General features: G+C 42.4%; 1 protein-coding gene across 1 annotated transcript; it reads left to right on the plus strand.

Moving 5' to 3' along the window:
- Window positions 1-2,047: 2,047 nt before the first annotated feature.
- Window positions 2,048-5,990, plus strand: LOC147608534 (beta-amyrin 28-monooxygenase-like). The gene is made up of 4 exons (XM_086789456.1): window positions 2,048-2,122; window positions 2,187-3,291; window positions 3,365-3,552; window positions 5,679-5,990. Exons 1-4 carry the CDS (start codon window positions 2,048-2,050, stop codon window positions 5,979-5,981), a joined length of 1,671 nt encoding a protein of 556 aa, XP_086645582.1. The 3' UTR covers window positions 5,982-5,990.
- The last annotated feature ends 13,436 nt before the right edge of the window (window positions 5,991-19,426 follow it).

The raw sequence follows: 19,426 nt of genomic DNA on the forward strand, positions 1-19,426 counted from the left end.
CTGAGAGAACTTTTAGTGTAAGGGAGAGAACTTCCACACCTGGTAAGTAAAGATCAAATTTTCTTTAATGAAGAAGGATTTAGCAAATGTAAATGAGAAGAAGCCTAGCACAGGAGAGGGTGAAATTGGGTTTCTAAAGATAAATGGCGGGCACTATCTATTATTGCTTTACACTAAAGTAATGATTACATTCAATCCTTAGAAGGACAAAACACTTCACTAGAAGCTTGGACACGTTAGATACTCTATATGGAGCACAAGCTAAAACCTCAAAGATTAATCTTCTCAAAAAGAAAAATTTGAGCTTGAGATGAAGAGGGGGGAAACCATATCTAGTCATCTCAACACAATGAAGAGTATTATGTCTTAGTTAGCATATGTATAAAAAAAACCTATAGAGGAAGATGTTTCTATAGAAATACTTCTCAAAAGCCTTCCTAAGAAAGACTATTCTACCTTTGGTCTCACCACTCCTCGACTGCTACCCAAATCAACCTTGGTCGACATTGAAGCCGCTCTTCTTGAAGAAGAGAAGAAGAACACAAATATAATAGAACATTAATCCACTTAAGGAGCTTACTACACCAAACAAGACAAGATATGACCATTCAAATAAAAAAGAGGCAAGCTGAAGTGAGCCTACTACAATAGGACTAATCACATTGACTACAGAAAGAAGCACAAGTAAACCTTGTTGAAGGAGAAGGAGAAGCATTAACCTCTACATCAACTAAAGTAGCCAATATAATTACCCTTTGAATGCACGTTGTATGTAGGTATTCCTAAAAGTATACCCCCCTAAGAATCTCTCTCTCTCTCTCTCTCTCTCTCTCTCTCTCTCTCTCTATCTATCTATCTATCTATCTATCTCCCCCTCTTTCTCTATATATATATATATCTCTCTCTCTCTTTAATCATATCTCTACTTATCTCTCTCTCTATATGTACTCTACAATATAGATATAAAGGAGAAGAGAAGAAGGGGGAGCTCCTAGGAAGACACCCGACCTGGGAGCTCCCAAAACAATGTGCATAATAGTGTGGATGAGGTGAATAATCAAGGCAATAAAAATGCCAAAGCATGTTCCTACTAACGTCATCAGGCTAACTCATCACCTTGGTGGCCATATCAGCAACACAAGGGAGGGATCCAGTGCTCCAAAATAACAACATTCTAGTGTATTTTTATCGACTAGAATAAGGAAAAAATGACCGAGATTCTATGTAGCCATTATTTTAAAGAATGAAATTTCATATCCGGCATATAGTAGAAAAATTTACACTAAAACACATAAAATTTCCCAAACTCGTAAATTTTGAAGAGTAAAGGGTGCCCTTCAAAAATCAAACTTGAAAAGGGGTAAAGCAGCTTTTTTTGTTTTGTGAAACCCAACGTAGGGCTTCAGATCTAAGCACTGGCACACACAGAGGGCCTGTCACCTAGGCCATAAGCTCTTCGACAACAATGCTCACATAACCTGGTTTGTAGTGTGATTTTTTTGACTTAAATTCAAAAATCTCGGTTGGAATCTCACTTTGCCTTTAATTTTAAAGGATAAATTTTGTACATTTTAGTTATAAATCCAAGCATTTGCATCATTTTTAGTGATTTTCAAGTCTAAATCCTGATTAAGTCTAAGCATTCATTGCCTTTGATTTTAAGGGTTGAAAAAAAACATATATTTTTTTTTGGAGCACTGGTCGGCAAAGCATTAAACTGCGCCCAGCTAAAGCAATAGTTTTTTTTTGATAAAAACAGCAGAATATATTAAAAAAAGGTAGGATTACAACGCCCCATGAGGAAGGTCCATGGGGGGGACCTGAGAAGTGCTAAAACACTAGATAGTGGAATTAGCTTCTGCACTTAAAACTGGGAAATATAGAGACCGAAGGCCCACAAACTGAGGGCAATTGAAGATGGGAAACTTGAACACCAACACTTCAAAAGCAGACTAAGACTGAATATGATGAAACAACTGAAACAGTAGCCATAGTCCTGACCGAGAGGGTTTAAAGTACCCCTAAAAAAAGCAATAGTTTTAAGCAAATGCACGCCAGGAGGCAAGGCACGCGTGTGTTCACTGACGTGTTGGCACAGAAGACCCTAGGCCCTCAGCAGAAAGTACGGCGCCAAGCATTAACGTGCCTCTGTCCTGAAGTGCAAATGACGACCGTAATTATGACAGTCTCGAATCTCGATTACAAGTAGACTCCTGAGTCGTAGAGAATCGAGCCTCGTGTGTCTTGAACGATGGACCTCTCCTTACCTTTGCCTGGCTTCCCCCCCCCCCACCACTGCTACTACTGCTGAGCAGGCTGCACGAAGCCATGAGTACATTCTCTTGGGGAGCATCGCTATTGGTTGTCTTGGGTGCTTAATCTTTGCCGTGGTATGGTGGCCGAAGAGCAAGTCGACGTCCGTGCGCCTCCGTCTGCCACCAGGAAGCTTGGGCCTTCCGTGGATAGGGGAGAGCCTGCAATTCCTAAGTGCGCTACGAGCCGGCGACTTGGACCGGTTTCTGCAGTGTCGGGTTGCCAAGTTCGGCTCAGAGACCTTCAAAACCAGCATTTTGGGCCACCGCACGGTGGTGGTGCGGGGGGCCTGCGCCAACCGCTTCCTGGCCACGAAAGAGAACAAGCAGCTGCTGCTCAATTACTGGCCGGCCTCCATGCTACAAGTAGTCGGCGACCATGCCCCCGTCGCCATGCACGGCGCCGAGCATCGCCGCCTCCGCCAGCTCATGGCCAGCTGCCTCTCGCCCTTCGCCTTGCAAAAACTTGTTGGTCGTGTGGACCACATGACCCAGCGCCACTTTGACACGCACTGGCATGGCCAGCTCCACCTCACTCTATTCCCCTTGCTCAAGCTCCACACCTTCCGCGTGGCCTGCAGCTTGCTGGCCGACGTTGAGGACGAGATTCTGCTCTCTGACCTTCACCCCTACTTCAACGCATGGCTGGCCGGCATGATAGGTCTGCCAATCGATCTCCCTGGTACCAAACGTCGTAAGGCCAAGGATGCACGTAAGGTCCTTGTGAAAGAGATAGCTAAGCTCATCGAACGGAGGCAAAAGGAGCTCGATGAGGCTACAAGCGCCAACACCGAGGAGGACCTGCTGTCCATTCTGCTCATGGCTCGGGACGAGAGCGGAAGTTTCCTGAGCCGTGAAGAGATACAGGATGTTTTTCCCTTCCTACTCTTCGCCGGCCATGACACCGTCACCTCAGCTCTCACTTTTGCCGCCAAGTTCTTGGCAGAGAACCCAACTTGTTATGATCGCGTCGTCCAAGGTATGTGAACTCTCACAAAATCTCTAGAATCATGCAGAACCTGCAGGATCTGCTGACGCTCTAGTCTTGGCAGAGCAAGAAGAAATAGCTTCCCAGAAGAAACCAGGCGAGATGCTGAACTGGGCAGATGTGCAGAATATGAAGTACACGTGGAAAGTGATCCAGGAGACACTGCGAGTGATGCCTCCCGTTCTAGGTGGGATGAAGGAAGCCACACAGGACCTCGATTTCAATGGCTACCTCATTCCAAAGGGTTGGAGGGTAATTAATTAATCAATCACGCATCCTTGCATTTTTATTTCATCTCCCCTTAATTGGACTTTAATCATCATGGCTTGCGGCGCGCACGTCTTCTATAGTATCTCTTCCACACACCGTGATGAACAGTGTTTTCAAAATCCAAGCTAGTTCGACCCATCCAGGTTCGATAAGGAAAGAGAAGGGCCTCCGCCTTACACGTACGTGCCTTTCGGTGTTGGTCCCCATTCTTGCCCTGGCGGTGAATTTGCCAAGATGACGTTGTCCGTATATCTTCATCACTTAGTGAGGCGATTCAAATGGGCGCCCGTGGATCCCAACGAAGGGATTCGCATTGAACCCATCCCTTTTCCTGTAAAGGGTTTCCCGATCACCGTCTTTGAAAAAGTCTAGTACGATTTTCCCTGGTTCACGGGTCTCGACTCCCTCTCTTTGGTGTCGTTCATCATAAGTAGTATTTTACACCATAAGTTGATAGCGCTCTTCTTCAGTGCAAAATAAGGTGGGTTACGCATTACATTAGATCTGCCGTTGACTCACCCTAGTCCTTATCATGTGTAAGCAGACAGACATATAGGCGAAGTCCTGGCGAACTAGCTCTATGGGGCCCTTCTATTCTCTCGACCAAACAATGTGAATGCCCTCGAGCATATAACTCTTTTATAATATATGAATTTATTGTTTAATCAAGTAAAAGTTACATATGTGCAGCTCTGTCTTTCAGACTAGACTCCATTCTGATAATAATAATGTATCGCCACGCAACCAATCGCTAAAGGAATGTCGGGGGACAAAAAATGACTTATATACGAGCCTTTTAAGTACAGCCACGAAAGGAATTTTTGGGGAACCAAAAGCTAAAATAAGACTAATAGCTTAGGCTATGTATACTTTATTAGTACTACACAAGTTGTATACTCGGTGATATCCCAAAATCTATTACTTTATTAGTACTACACAAGTTGTATACTCTGTGATATCCCAAAATCTATTACATTTCTGCATTGTACAAAAGGATGTGACAAAAAGGTGAATTTAGGCATTTGGAGTAATGTTAACCAATATGGTTAAACATATCTTCCTTCCCGAAATTAGCATTGAATTCCATAGTCATGCAATATGGTCACGAACGCATGATGGCCGTTAAGGATGCATGGAAGGTCCATGGGAGAATATCTTATATGGGGCCTGAACGTTCATGGGATGGAAACTAATCTTCCACAATATCTTTGACACGCACTGGCACGGCCAGCTCCACCTCACCCTATTCCCCTTGCTCAAGCTCCACACCTTCCGCGTGGCATGCAGCTTGCTCGCCGACGTTGAGGACGAGATTCTGCTCGCAGACCTTCACCCCCACTTCAGCGCATGGCTGGCCGGCATGATAGCTCTGCCAATCGATCTCCCTGGTACCAAACGTCGTAAGGCCAAGGATGCACGTAAGGTCCTTGTTGTGAAGGAGATAGATAAGCTCATCCAACGGAGGCAAAAGGAGCTCAATGAGGCTTCAAGCGCCAACACCGAGGAGGACTTGCTTTCAATTCTGCTCATGGCCCGGGACGAGAGTGGAAGTTGCATGAGCCCTGAAGAGATACAGGATGTTCTTCCCTTCCTACTCTTCGCAGGCCATGACACCGTCACCTCCGCTCTCACTTTTGCCGCCAAGTTCTTGGCAGAGAACCCAGCTTGTTTATGATCGCGTCGTCCAAGGTATATGAACTCTCACAAAGCCTCTAGAATCGTGCAGAACCTGCAGGATCTGACGCTCTAGTCTTGGCAGAGCAAGAAGAAATAGCTTCCCAGAAGGAGCCAGGCGAGAAGCTCAACTGGGCAGATGTGCAGAATATGAAGTACACGTGGCAAGTGATCCAGGAGACACTGAGAGTGGTGCCTCCCGTCCGAGGTGGGATGAAGGAAGCCACACCTCATTCCAAAGGGTTGGAGGGTAATTAATTAATCAATCACGCATTCTTGCATTTTTATTTTATCTCCCCTTTGGACTTGAATTGTCACTAGAGCCGATTCATTACGGCAAAGGGTTGGAGGGTAATTAATCCTTGCATTTTTATTTTTATTTGATCTCCCCTTTGGACTTTAATGATCAGTACTGTTTTATGGCTTGCGCGCAGGTCTTCTATAGTATCTCTTCCACACACCGTGATGAACAGTGTTTTCAAAATCCAAGCCAGTTCGACCCATGCAGGTTCGATAAGGAAAGAGAAGGGCCTCCGCCTTACACGTACGTGCCTTTCGGTGTTGGTCCCCATTCTTGCCCTGGCGGTGAATTTGCCAAGATGACGCTGTCCGTATATCTTCATCACTTAGTGAGGCAATTCAAATGGGCGCCCGTGGATCCCAACGAAGGGATTCGCATTGAACCCATCCCTTTTCCCATAAAGGGTTTCCCAATCACCGTCTTTGAAAAAGTCTAGTAAGTTGATACCCCTTGTATTCTCCCAACCAAACAATGTAAATCAATGGCTGCAACTATGAAGTCTCGATTACCAAAGCATCATACTGAAGCGCCCTCTCTCTCTCTCTCTCTCTCTCTCTCTCTCTTCATATATATATATATATATATATATATAGGTCTGCCTATAAATACTAGAGCAAATAATTATGTCATGCAAATTGTCAAGGTAAGCATATACTAAAGGCTTTGCTATTTGGGTCTACAAATAGACTCAAGGATGTTTGTAGGATTTTTCATAAATTATGGAGCGTATAATATTATGTATTCTAATATTTTTTGAGTGTTTGTCAAATAATGTGCATATTTATGCATGGTGGTAGAATTTGTCACAAGAAAGTCCATTAAAAAAAGTGTCTTACATTCATGAAATTTATAAAATAAATTTTTATTTCAAAAAGATTGATATTTCTTTAAGTTGTGTAGACTCCTATGCCATTTTATAAGTCAAATTTATTTTTATGTCACAAACAACACACGTGTTCTCAATCTTGAAAAAGTAGCAAAATTCATGTAATTTTTAAATTTATACATGGAATTCTAGAGACGTGTTTTCAAAAAACTATGTTTTTAAGCCGTTTTTTAGATTTCACACATTTTAGGAGGGAATCTTTTTAGGTAACCCTCGTTAGTTACCTATTTTGCCCGCAACAGTGTTAGTGGTAAATTGAAGCCCACATAGTTACTTTTTGATGGGTGACACACCCGTTTTTGAGCATTGTTGCTATAAAATACTTGTAAAATTTAAAAATGCCCATAAATTTACACTGAAATACAAAAAAACTTGTTATATTTCACTAAACTAGTTAATTTTGAAAGGCAAGGGTGCCCATCAAAAATCAAACCTAAAGCCAAGCATGAAGGGGGAAAGCTACATTTTTCTATTGTGAAACCTAACGTTAGGCTGCAAATTTAAGACCAAAATAACCTTCAAATTTAAGCACATATAAACCTATCCTTTTAGGTATTTTGTTTTAGATAAAAGTTAATAAATTTTGAACCATATTCATTACTATAGAATAAGAGACTACTTCATGCATTTTTAAATAAGAGGCATTTTTAAATGTCTCATAAGGGCTTAGTGATAATATCTAGTCATTTTATATACTAATAAATACTATTTTGACAAGTTTATCACTAAATGATCCAAATATAAACAAGGGTTCATATACATTATTTTTCTATCAATGCAGTTTTAAAAGGACGTTGGTTTATTATTATAATTAAAGTAAATCACCATATAAGCTCACATTATTGTCTTATTCTGGGTGTCAAATACTCAATAACTAAAAAAAGATTCTAAGAAATAAATTTAATTGAATTAGTTATTAATGCAATAATTATTTTTATCATGAAAAAACTCTCTCTCATCTCTAAATACTATGTAAGATTTAGGAGAACATTTTAATGAGTCTAGATCCAATTTTTCTTGCATGTAGGAAGCTACTTTGTAAATTCATAACCTATTTGCATTATAATGCTAGATATACGTGTATTTATGGTGATTTTATCAAGTTTATTTAAAGTTATCCAATGAAGCATTGTTATGATTGATAGGTGACTCATCATCTTCTTTCGATTGATATTTATCATGCTCTTCATCGGCCCCATCCAAAATGTTTCCTTCATCATCTTCTTCCAATGAGCCGATTTGAGGTAGTACTTGCACCTCATCTAAAGATTTGGCCTCCACATCTTAATCTTAAAAGATATGTTTTGAACGAGAGAAAACTTGTATAATATACCACCACTTTGGATCAATACGATCAGCGTGAAACACAACCTAATATCACAAAGCAAAGGGGTTACACTTTTATTATACTACATCAAGATTTAATTTGGGATTGGTTGGGTTACTAACCTGTTGTTGACAGTGTTGAGATAGTACGAAGGTATCTTTCTCATCATCATTCTAAAACTTGGTGGAATCAATTTACAAGAAACCATTTAGATGTTTCTTCACGGTTACTTGAGCACCTCTATATATCACCTTGAACCATTTGACATCAAAGATGAATAGACTAAATGCTCTAAATCCAGCCTCAAGAATATCCTGAATAGTTCCACAATACTCAAGATTGTCCTCTATGACATTGGTATCATGTCTACTGGTTCGCCTTTCTTTCTCAAAAGTTACCATTACACCACAAAATCAAATGTGTTTCTTTTAGAATCCACACGCTTCGTGTGAAAAAGTGCCTTTCCTCTAACCATATTGCATCATATAATTTGTACTAATATTAAATAAAAGCATGACATTTAGTATATATAGTGCATTAAACAAGGTATATATGTGAGATAGAGATGAAGAATGTACTTATTTACTTGAGGGTCACATCCTCTTGCATACTCATGCTCTTCTCTTGTGATCATCTCTCCATTTTGTGATGCCATCAATATTGCCATACGAAGCAATTATATATTGATCACATTTGGTAGAGGTTCCAAGCTAGGTGGGAAGAATGGCAGGTGTTTGTTTGCTCTTTTGAAAGCTCTTCTCTCATCCTTTCGTCTATTGATTGCATCCTTGTATCTCCCAATCCACTTATCCATGATGGAACTATTTAGAATGTAGAATGTATTCACCTTGTGGAGTAATGCTTCATCCAGTCTTCATTGCCTTCCTTTTCCTTGAGGCACATTAGTGACTAGTCGATCATCCTCCTCATTGCTCCATAATTGTGGCATGGAAGGATATATGCGAGATAGATGTTTTGAGATATACAAAAGAGACTCTTGCATCAACCATCCCTCTGACATGCTTGTTTCTGGCCTTGCTCTTTGTCTCACAAAGTCCTTTAAGTTTTTCATGAACCTTTCAAGAAAAAACATCCATCGAACACACGAACAACACCACACAATGCCACTTCATCAACCAAATGCACCACAAGATGCAATTGGCTAGTGAGAATTGTTCTAGAAAAGTTATCCTCGATCATACATTGTCTCAATATAGCATTGAGACGAGCCATCTCAGTGCATGTAGGATCTATCTTCTTTAAGGATATGTACCTACATACATAGCATGAGAATTATGTGTACTATTTACCAATACATAACTTGTGAGTGCATGAGAATTCCAAATAAGCATAGGCCTTAGTGAATTGAAAATAAGATTCATACCTCACTAAGCTTCCCATTTTGTAAATAGCCTCTCTCACCTTCTTGTCTCCACAAACAACTATAGCAATTAGAAGAATAAACTATGCATAGAAAAAAAATAGAAGTTAGTATATGAGCTTACAAATTATGTCCACAAAGAGAAAATGAAAAGGTGAATATTTATATACCTGTAATATCTTGTGCCAATCATGTGCCTTGAGGTCATATAATTGTTCCTCTCCTCTCTCTTTGGTCTTTGTGAAGGCACCCTTCAATGAATGCATTACTCCCATTGGTGTATGAAAAGAGGCGATCACTCTTTTCACCTTATTGTGCTCCCTCTTGGTTAATACCCATGGTGCCTTTGTGGTAGGACTATTTTTCACTCTCACTTTCAATTGGCCATGCACTTTGAAGGCGGCCAATGTTTTGTAAGTCATCCCTTTGTATCTCTTTTACCAATTAAATGGTCCTAAATATTTATTGCCACATTCTTAAAGATATGCATGGGAGCTAAGAGATGATTGGTATTCATGTCACACCAATAAGGAAGTCGAAATAAGATTATTGAGTGTTTAGACATCCCATTTGGTGGTGGATTGGGAGTGCTTCTCCATGCCTCAAACCAATCTCTACCTCTCATCACAAGTGGTGAGACATCATGTGGCACATACTTGGGATGTGAAGGAGTAAGAAATTGATGATATTTGTCATACACCACCTTCTTAAGTAGTGTAGACAGTCTTTCCGAAACAAGTGATGGTCCGCAAATCAGACATGCATGATGTCTGGAGATTTTACCAAACCTATTTTAATTGAGATGGAGAAATAAAATTAAAGTTTAAAGGCTAAACTCTTATGCATATAAGGTTCAAGTAGGTACCTGAGCACTCCGAGAACCCGAGATAGTCATGCATAGTCCAAAGCAGAACTCCTTTCATCTTGGCCTCACGCCTATTTATTGGCCTTGAAACATCATGTACTTTGATACCTCGCCATAGTGTCTCAAGCTCCTCAATCAAAGGCTCGAGATACACATCCATGTTTGCCACCTTATACTTGCCTGGTACAAGGAGAGAAAGCATGATATGACCTTTCTTGATTGCCACCCATGGAGGAAGGGTGTAATTCACCAATATAATAGGCCAAGTAGACCACGATGTGGACTTGAAGCCAAATGTGTTAACACCATCCATGCCCAAGCCAAGACGTAAGTGACGAGGCTCATCTTTAAACTCTAGCCATTGATGCTCCACATGTTGCCATGCTGGTGAATCAGACGATCCTGCCATCCGTCGAGTGATGAGTAGCATGCCACATCATGAGTTTTACAATCCCCTTACATTTAAACATGTGTTGGATGTGAGGAATGATAAGGAAGTGTCTCAAAACCTTTCGGGGAACTTTATCACCTTACAAATAATCCCTATAGTGGCTCTACCCACATTGTAGACATTGTGTTACATCTTTATTAACCCCTCTAAATAGCATGCAATCATTGGGGCTTGCATGTATTTTTATGTAACCCATACCTAGCATAGAGAGCATTTTATGACATGCATCTTGTGAGTTCAATAATAGATTTTGAGGAGAAATAATCTTCTTGAGAAGCCTACAACATAGGGTAAGAAATCATAATAATATCAAAATATTAGCAAGGAGAGTATATAGAACATGAAATATTTTCACATTAGGAATTTTTTGGACCTAAAGAGGGCCTCTTGGATTAACTTTTGATTAGGAATGGACCAATAGGAAGAGGGCTAGGTGCACATTTTTGACTTCTTTGATCCTAGGGGGCCTAGGCTTTGGTTTGCTAGTGGGACCTAATTACTACTCTTGTTTCCCTGATTACTACTCTTGGTTTGCTAGTGGGGCCTAATTACTACTCTTGCTAGTGGGGCCTAATTACTACTCTTGTCCCCTACCTCTTGGGCCCAAACTTAGAGGTCCCCTCACCTAGAATCGAGCAGATTAAAAACCCTAAAAATTAAAAAAAATTAATTTTTTTCCAAAAGTGTGTTTTTCCTCTCAAACTTCCCCCCAACATACTCTAGGTTTGGAAAGCTCATTTTGAACCTGTTTCGTCCTCTTATAAGCTCTTCATTGCTGCAGAAACTCCATCTCTCTCAAGCTCTCCCTCCTTCTCAAGCTCCCTCCCTCTCCATTGCTGCAGAAACTCTATCCCTCTTTAGTCTACTCTAGGTTCAGGAAGCCTATTCTCAAACTCTAACCCTCTTTTAAGCTTTCCATTGCTGCACTAAAAACCCTGAACTTTCTCTCCTCTCCACTCTTCTGTTGTAAAACAAGCTTTTCTTTTTCCTTCTTCTCTTTTCTTACCACCATGGCCTCTTCCAGTAATGTGAGAAGACCTAGGGAGAAGGTGGAAGAGCTTGTGCTGCAGAACACAAGAGATGAGAATGGAGTTTGGGCTCCAAGAAGATTCAGGGTTGGGGCTTGGGTCTACATGTAGCCAAGCTCTAAGGGACCACATTGAGTGCGTCAACTGGGGAATGTGCTACATCATTGGAAGGGGTGGCTACAAGGCTTTCATGCATACTAAGAAGGAAGGACTGGTTGCTATAGTGCAACATGTGTATACCCTTGGAGACCTGTACATTCAAGGCTAACGACCTAGGTTTCCTTCAAATTGTCAGTGTAACATAAACACAACTTTAACAGCATGCTAATATTGGATTTTTGTTTCAAATTTTCTTATGATTCTCCATTTTCTTATGTCTCTCTCTGTAGATATTTTCCCCTCTAATTATGTTGAGGAACAACCACTCCAAAGCCTCACTAGAGTTTTCTATGCTATGCATGCATCCATTGGAGAGGCAATGTTTGTATCTCAAAGCCCAAGTGATCTTGTACCAGAACAATATCGGAGGTTGCAAGATCAGGGTACTCACTTTCGTTCACTCTCTCTAAAATTGGGACATCCATGCATCTCGCGCAGAGTACCTCGATCGTGATAGCGCCATGAATTAAAACATGACACGTGCCTCCCAAGCCTAAATCAACATATCTCGATTGAGATGCCAACTAATGCCACGCTAGCAGGTCCGAATTTCCAGTCATCATCCATGTCACCATTACATGTCACCGCCACCACATTATCTAGATCAAGATATCTATGCCACTCGGATCCACATCAGGGCCACGCTGTATCCCCCTAGGCATATTTGACTAGCACATCTCCATCGTCCACGTATCTCGAACGAGAAATTAAAATCAAATCGTGACCATTCATTGTTCGAGGTAAAGGGATACAATCTCCACCGTCCACGTATCTCGAACGAGATATTGAGATCCAATCTCCACCGTCCAAATAGCTCGTTCGAGATACGTAGATACAATCTCCACCGTCCAAATATCTCGTTCGAGATACGTAGATGCAATCTCCATCGTCCAAATATCTCCTTCGAGTTACAGAGACGCAATCTCTACCGTCCATTTAGGTGCGTTGGAAGATGCGATCTCAACCGTTTAAATATCTCAATCGAGGTATATAATGAATCTCGACTGTCGACATACCTTGGTCGTGGTAATGACTTTAAATCATAGCCGTCCATGTACCTCGAACGAGATAGTAATATCAAATCTCAGCCGTTGATCCTTCACCAACCCTAAAATTAAGTGTGTATCTTGGCCGTATGTTTCACTAACCCTAAAATCCAGAGCGTTAATCTTGTAAACCCTAAATTGCATGATTAACCAAACCTCGATCGAGGTTATAAAACCAGAAAACTTTTTTTTTTTGCCTCATTGTCAGAAGTCGTTTTCACTCTCCTTGCTCTCTTGATTTGGATTAGCATTACTGGGCCCATTAGCATTGTTTTATAGCTTCATTAGTGCTAGTTAGCACTAAGCATTAGACCCTTCACATTGGACCTTTGTGTTAGGCTTAGGTTTTAGCATGGAGTCACACGAGGAGGGCCACGAGGAGGGCCGGTCATCTATTGTGGACCTCATCGCGGAGATAGACCGTGAGTTAGCGGCTATCCGTAGGAGTGCTAGAGACACACCGTCTACATTACATATCGTGGCAGACTTGGAGGCGATGCTTTCGTCCCTTCGTAGCCTTCACGATATTGTTTATGTAGATGAGTGGATAGCCCACCGTCGCACTGCTCTCGTGTCACATGGCCTGACATATCGTCAGGTCTGTGATCTTGCTCCGATTAGGGATGGAGCATACTTAGATCTTTTCCTCAATAGTCGTGGGATGAGGCCTGGGGCGGGCAAGCCCCTTACTATTTCACGGTGTTCGCATCGTCGTATGGCGGCACATATCTATAGTTGATATGTTGCCGCATATGGGAGGATGCCGAACAACCGCCAGATTCCCATATACTTCGCAAAGCAATTATATGCAGAGTTTGTCTTAGGGGAGGCGGTGGATTACACTAGCCATCGGCCGGGTGGTGGTGCTGGCCGAGGCCGTCTCCAGGACCAGGGTAGGCGGCCTCCACCAGGCCTTCGTGTAGCTCCTACTACAGATCCTTCATTTGTGCCTATGTCGACAGTAGAGGTTCTTGGCACCCAAGTCGGCATCGACGTACGGAGTACCACGGAGAGCATCCAGCACGTGGTGTGCCTGTTCTCACGATCGATACCGACGACAGATGTTGAGGTATTTACATATTTATTACTTCTTAAGTTTTTTTAGTCATTTATTTACATGTTTATATGTACTTTTCTATATTTTTACATGAGCGGCATGGTTGATTAGTAGAGGCGAGAGCGGAGATTGACTGCCTTAGAGCTGCATTAGAGACGGCAGAGGCAGCTACTGCAGAGGCACAGCATCTGAGAGAGTCCGACATCTAGCAGGTAGGTTTCTCTTGTACGTAAAAGAGTTATAATTAAGGTCCTAAGTTATAAATTTCTTTAAGTAATACCTAATGAGAGAGACTAATCAATTATTTTTATGCTTTACTTTTTTGCATAGGCTCGGACCGAGGTAGAGAGCTCTAGAGCTGAGGCACAACATCACTAGATTATGGAGCGGATTGCCCAGCATAGGGCATAGCAGTTGATGCTGCATGTTCAAGAGTATCGCAGATCCTCGGACGTGACAGTGCCTTACCTACCTTTATATCCACGGCCTGTCTCATAGAGGTTTTTCGACGACCTCTCCCTCAGGATGCACCACCCTTCCTACGTGATGCGTGCTGCAATTTATGTATCGAGGACATTGATACTACTGGTGGATATACCTTGGGATGTGGACATTTTTTCCATTTGTCTTGCATCACCCAGGAGCTAGTACGGTTCTCAGCATGCCCCTCTTGCCGTGCACGCGTCGACCTAGCGACATACAGAGTTATGGGCATTGATGATCTTTCAGGCCTCGTTCGAGTAGATGCTAGGACTGGCAGGCCTATTGATTTTACATCAGCTATTGACTTGGGACTCGACGCCTTCGATGATAGAGATCAGGAGCCTGAGGTGCCTCCAGAGATTGAGTGGAGCTCACATGAGTTTGATGCATACCAGAGAGTCCTACATGAGAGCCAGATCATAGCATATGAGCGCATGGGTGGTGTTGGTCCTAGTGGCACCTCGAGTGATGGTGCTAGTAGCAGTGCTGCTTCTCATGAGCAGCGTGTCCTTACAGCAGAGGAGCTTACACGAGCAGAGTGGCAGACACGTACCATTGCAAATTATAGATTTTGGGTTTACAGACAGAGACGAATTGCATTAGCACGACGTAGAGAGAGAGAGAGGGCTATAGCAGCTTTTGGGACTCGTGAGCTTCTGAGTACACCGGCACCAACTCACGATCCTGCCTTTGAGGCAGACCTCCCCGCAGACATTCGACGACCCCCGCAGCCGGCACAGCCTCCTCGACGTGCATAGCAGCCTCGACGTGCACGTCCACCCGCAGTTAGAGATGACGATTTTGATTGGGTTGCCATTGATAGTGACTAAACTCAGACTAGCTGGGTTAGCTCACTTACATTGTACTTAGATTTATGGGCAGTGACTAACCTCAGACTAGCTGGGGTAGCTCACTTACATTGTACTTAGATTTATGGGCAGTGACTAACCTCAGACTAGCTGGGGTAGCTCATTTTCATTCTGATGTACTTATTTGATGTTTATATCATTATGAGTTTTTTCATTATTGAGTATCATTACATTTTAGTTGATGTTCTTGATTTTATTATATTTTTTAACACTTTGGCTATCATATTGTTTGTTGAAAATCTCCATGCCATCGTACCCAAACATGCTCCGATGGGGACCAAACTTTGCAAGCATGTGGAGGGGACGCACCCCCACATGCTTGCAAAGTTTGGTCACAATCAGAGCATGTTTGGATTGGTAATTAGCGCCAAGTGTGGGTTTTTGAAGTCTCTTGGTGCTTAAAAGGCCATGGAAAATCCAGGCCTTCCCCATACCATCGTCTCCAAACAGGCTCCCAATGGGGACCAAACTTTGCAAGCATGTGGGGGGGACCCACCCCCACATGCTTGTTGCAAAGTTTGGTCACAATCGGAGCATGTTTGGATTGGTAATTAGCGCCCAGTCTGGATTTTTCAAGACTCTTGGTGCTTAAGAGGCCATGGAAAATCCAGGCCTTCCCCATACCATTGTACCCAAACATGCTCCGATGGGGACCAAACTTTGCAAGCATGTGGAGGGGACACACCCCTACATGCTTGCAAAGTTTGGTTACAATCGGAGCATGTTTGGATTGGTAATTAGCACCCAGTGCAGATTTTTCAAGTCTCTTGGTGCTTAAGAGGCCATGGAAAATCCGGGCCTTCCCCATACCATCGTACCCAAACATGCTCCGATGGGGCCCAATATTTCCAAGCATGTGGGGGAGACCCACCCCCACATGCTTGCAAAGTTTGCTCACAATCGGAGCATGTTTGGATTGGTAATTAGCGCCCAATCCGGATTTTTCAAGTCTCTTGGTGCTTAAGAGGCCATGGAAAATCCGGGCCTTCCCCATACCATCATACCCAAACATGCTCCGATTGGGACCAAACTTTGCAAGCATGTGGGGGGGACCCTCCCCCACATGCTTACAAAGTTTGGTCACAATCGAAGCATGTTTGGATTGATAATTAGCACCCAATGTGGATTTTTCAAGTCTCTTGGTGCTTAAGAGGCCATGGAAAATCCGGGCCTTCCCCATACCATCGTACCCAAACATGCTCCGATGGGGCCCAATATTTCCAAGCATGTGGGGGAGACCCACCTCCACACGCTTGCAAAGTTTGGTCACAATCGGAGCATGTTTGGATTGGTAATTAGTGCCCAGTCCGGATTTTTCAAGTCTCTTGGTGCTTAAGAGGCCATGGAAAATCCGGGCCTTCCCCATACCATCGTATCCAAACAAGCTCCAATAGGGACCAAACTTTGCAAGCATGTGGGGGGACCCACCCCCACATGCTTGCAAAGTTTGGTCACAATCGGAGCATGTTTGGATTGGTAATTAGCGCCCAGTTTGGATTTTTTAAGTCTCTTGGTGCTTAAGAGGCCAAGGAAAATCCGGGCCTTCCCCATACCATCGTATCCAAACAGGCTCTGATGGGGACCAAACTTTGCAAGCATGTGGGGGGGCCCACCCCCACATGCTTGCAAAGTTTGGTCACAATCGGAGCATGTTTAGATTGGTAATTAGCGCCCAGTCCGGATTTTTCAAGTCTCTTGGTGCTTAAGAGGCCAAGGAAAATCCGGGCCTTCCCCATACCATCGTACCCAAACATGCTCCGATTGGGACCAAACTTTGCAAGCATGTGGGGGGGGACCCACCCGCACATGCTTGCAAAGTTTGGTCACAATTGGAGCATGTTTGGATTGGTAATTAGCGCCCAATCCTGATTTTTCAAGTCTCTTGATGCTTAAGAGGCCATGGAAAATCCGGGCCTTCCCCATACCATCGTACCCAAACATGCTTCGATGGGGCCCAATATTTCCAAGCATGTTTGGAAGATAAACATGCTCTGATTGTGACCAAACTTTACAAGCATGTGGGGGTGGGTCCCCCCCACATGCTTGCAAAGTTTGGTCCCCATCGGAGCCTGTTTGGATACAATGGTATGGGGAAGGCCCGGATTTCCCATGGCCTATTAAGCACCAAGAGACTTCAAAAACCCGCACTGGGCGCTAATTACCAATCCAAACATGCTCTGATTGTGACCAAACTTTGCAAGCATGTGGGGGTGGGTCCCCCCCACATGCTTGCAAAGTTTGGTCCCCATCGGAGCATGTTTGGGTATGATGGTATGGGGAAGGCCCAGATTTTCCATGGTCTCTTAAGCACCAAGAGACTTCAAAAACCCGCACTGGGCACTAATTACCAATCCAATCATGCTCTGATTATGACCAAACTTTGCAAGCATGTGGGGGTGGGTCCCCCCCACATGCTTGCAAATTTTGGTCCCCATCGGAGCATGTTTGGGTACGATGGCATGGAGATTTTCAACAAACAATATGATGCCCCTTCGATGTTTTTGGTTTAGGATTTAGAGGTAAGCTTCTTGCTCATATAGATATAGCCAAAAGCATAGGCATAGTGGATCCTCAAGAAATAGCCCAATCACTCCTTGAGCACACTCTGCCTAACAAGAGAAGGAAGCTCAATATTGTAAGAAAGCTTTTGTAAAGATGATGTATCACTTCTTATTATGAATACAATACAATTTTTACAAACTTATTTTCATCAATTATATCATTGTTTTTTCTAGTTTGTACCATCAATGTTTTTGTGAATGCATCAGAAATGACCCTGGGAGCCTGGGAGAGTAGTGCCAAAACAGTGTGAATTTTGAGCCTGCACCGCTGCTGTAGAGCCCAAATTCGCACTATTTTGGCACAGCTTCCCCGGCCCTTCAACAGCAATTCTGATGCATTGGATGACAAATAATGTATTTTTACACATGATTAAAGCTATTTTTATCTTGTAAATTACTGTTTATCATAATCAATGTACTCAAGTTGATTATAAATGCATCAAAAATGATTCTGAGTGGCTCGGGGAGCAGTGCCAGAACAGTGCGAATTTTGAGCCTGCACCACTGTTGTAGAGCCCAAATTCGCACTTTTTCGACGTAGCTTTCCCAGTCCTCCAGGAGCAATTCTGATTAATTGGATGACAAATAATGTAATTTTACACATGATTAAAGCTATTTTTATCTTAAAAACTATTGTTTCTCACAATTAGTGTACTCAACTTGATTATAAATGCATCAGAAATGATCTTGAGTGGCTGGGAGAACAGTGCCAGAATAGTGTGAATTTTGAGCCTGCACTGCCACTACAGAGCCCAAATTCGCACTGTTCTGGCATAGCTTCCCCAGTCCTCCAAAAGTAATTCTGATGCATTGGATGACAAACAATGTAATTTTACACATGATTAAAGCTGTTTTTATCTTATAAACTATTGTTTCTCACAATTAGTGTACTCAACTTTATAATAAATGCATCACAAATAATCCTGAGTGGCTGGGGGAGCAGTGCCAGAACAATGTAAATTTTGAGCTTGCACCGCTGGCTTGCAGAGCCTAAATTCGCACTGTTCTGGCATAGCTTCCCCAGTCCTCCAAGAGCAATTCTGATGCATTAGATGATAAATACTATATTTTTACACATAATTAAAGGTGTTTTTTATCTTATAAACTACTATTTCTCACAATTAGTGTGCTCAACTTCATTATAAATGCATTGGATGATAAATACTATATTTTTACACATGATTAAAGGTGTTTTTATCTTATAAACTACTATTTCTCACAATTAGTGTGCTCAACCTCATTATAAATGCATCAGAAATGATCCTGAGTGGTTGGGGGAGCAGTGCTAGAACAATGCAAATTTTGAGCCTGCACCGCAGAGCCTAAATTCGCACTATTCTGGCATAGCTTCCCCAGTCCTCCAGGAGCAATTCTGATGCATTGGATGATAAATATTTTTACACATGATTAAAGGTGTTTTTATCTTATAAACTATTGTTTCTCACAATTAGTGTGCTCAACTTCATTATAAATGCATCAGAAATGATCCTGAGTGGCTGGGGGAGCAGTGCTAGAACAGTGGAAATTTTGAGCCTGCACCGTCGCTAACAGAGCCTAAATTCGCATTGTTCTGGCATAGCTTCCCCAGTCCTCCAAGAGCAATTCTGATGCATTGGATGATAAACACTATGTTTTTACATATGATTAAAGGTGTTTTTATCTTATAAACTACTGTTTCTCACAATTAGTGTGCTCAACTTCATTATAAATGCATCAGAAATGATCCTGAGTGGCTAGGGGAGAAGTGCCAGAACAATGCAAATTTTGA

Source organism: Cibotium barometz, chromosome 53, assembly GCF_041138505.1.
Source record: "Cibotium barometz isolate CiBa-2024 chromosome 53, ASM4113850v1, whole genome shotgun sequence".
Taxonomy (NCBI): Eukaryota; Viridiplantae; Streptophyta; class Polypodiopsida; order Cyatheales; family Cibotiaceae; genus Cibotium; species Cibotium barometz.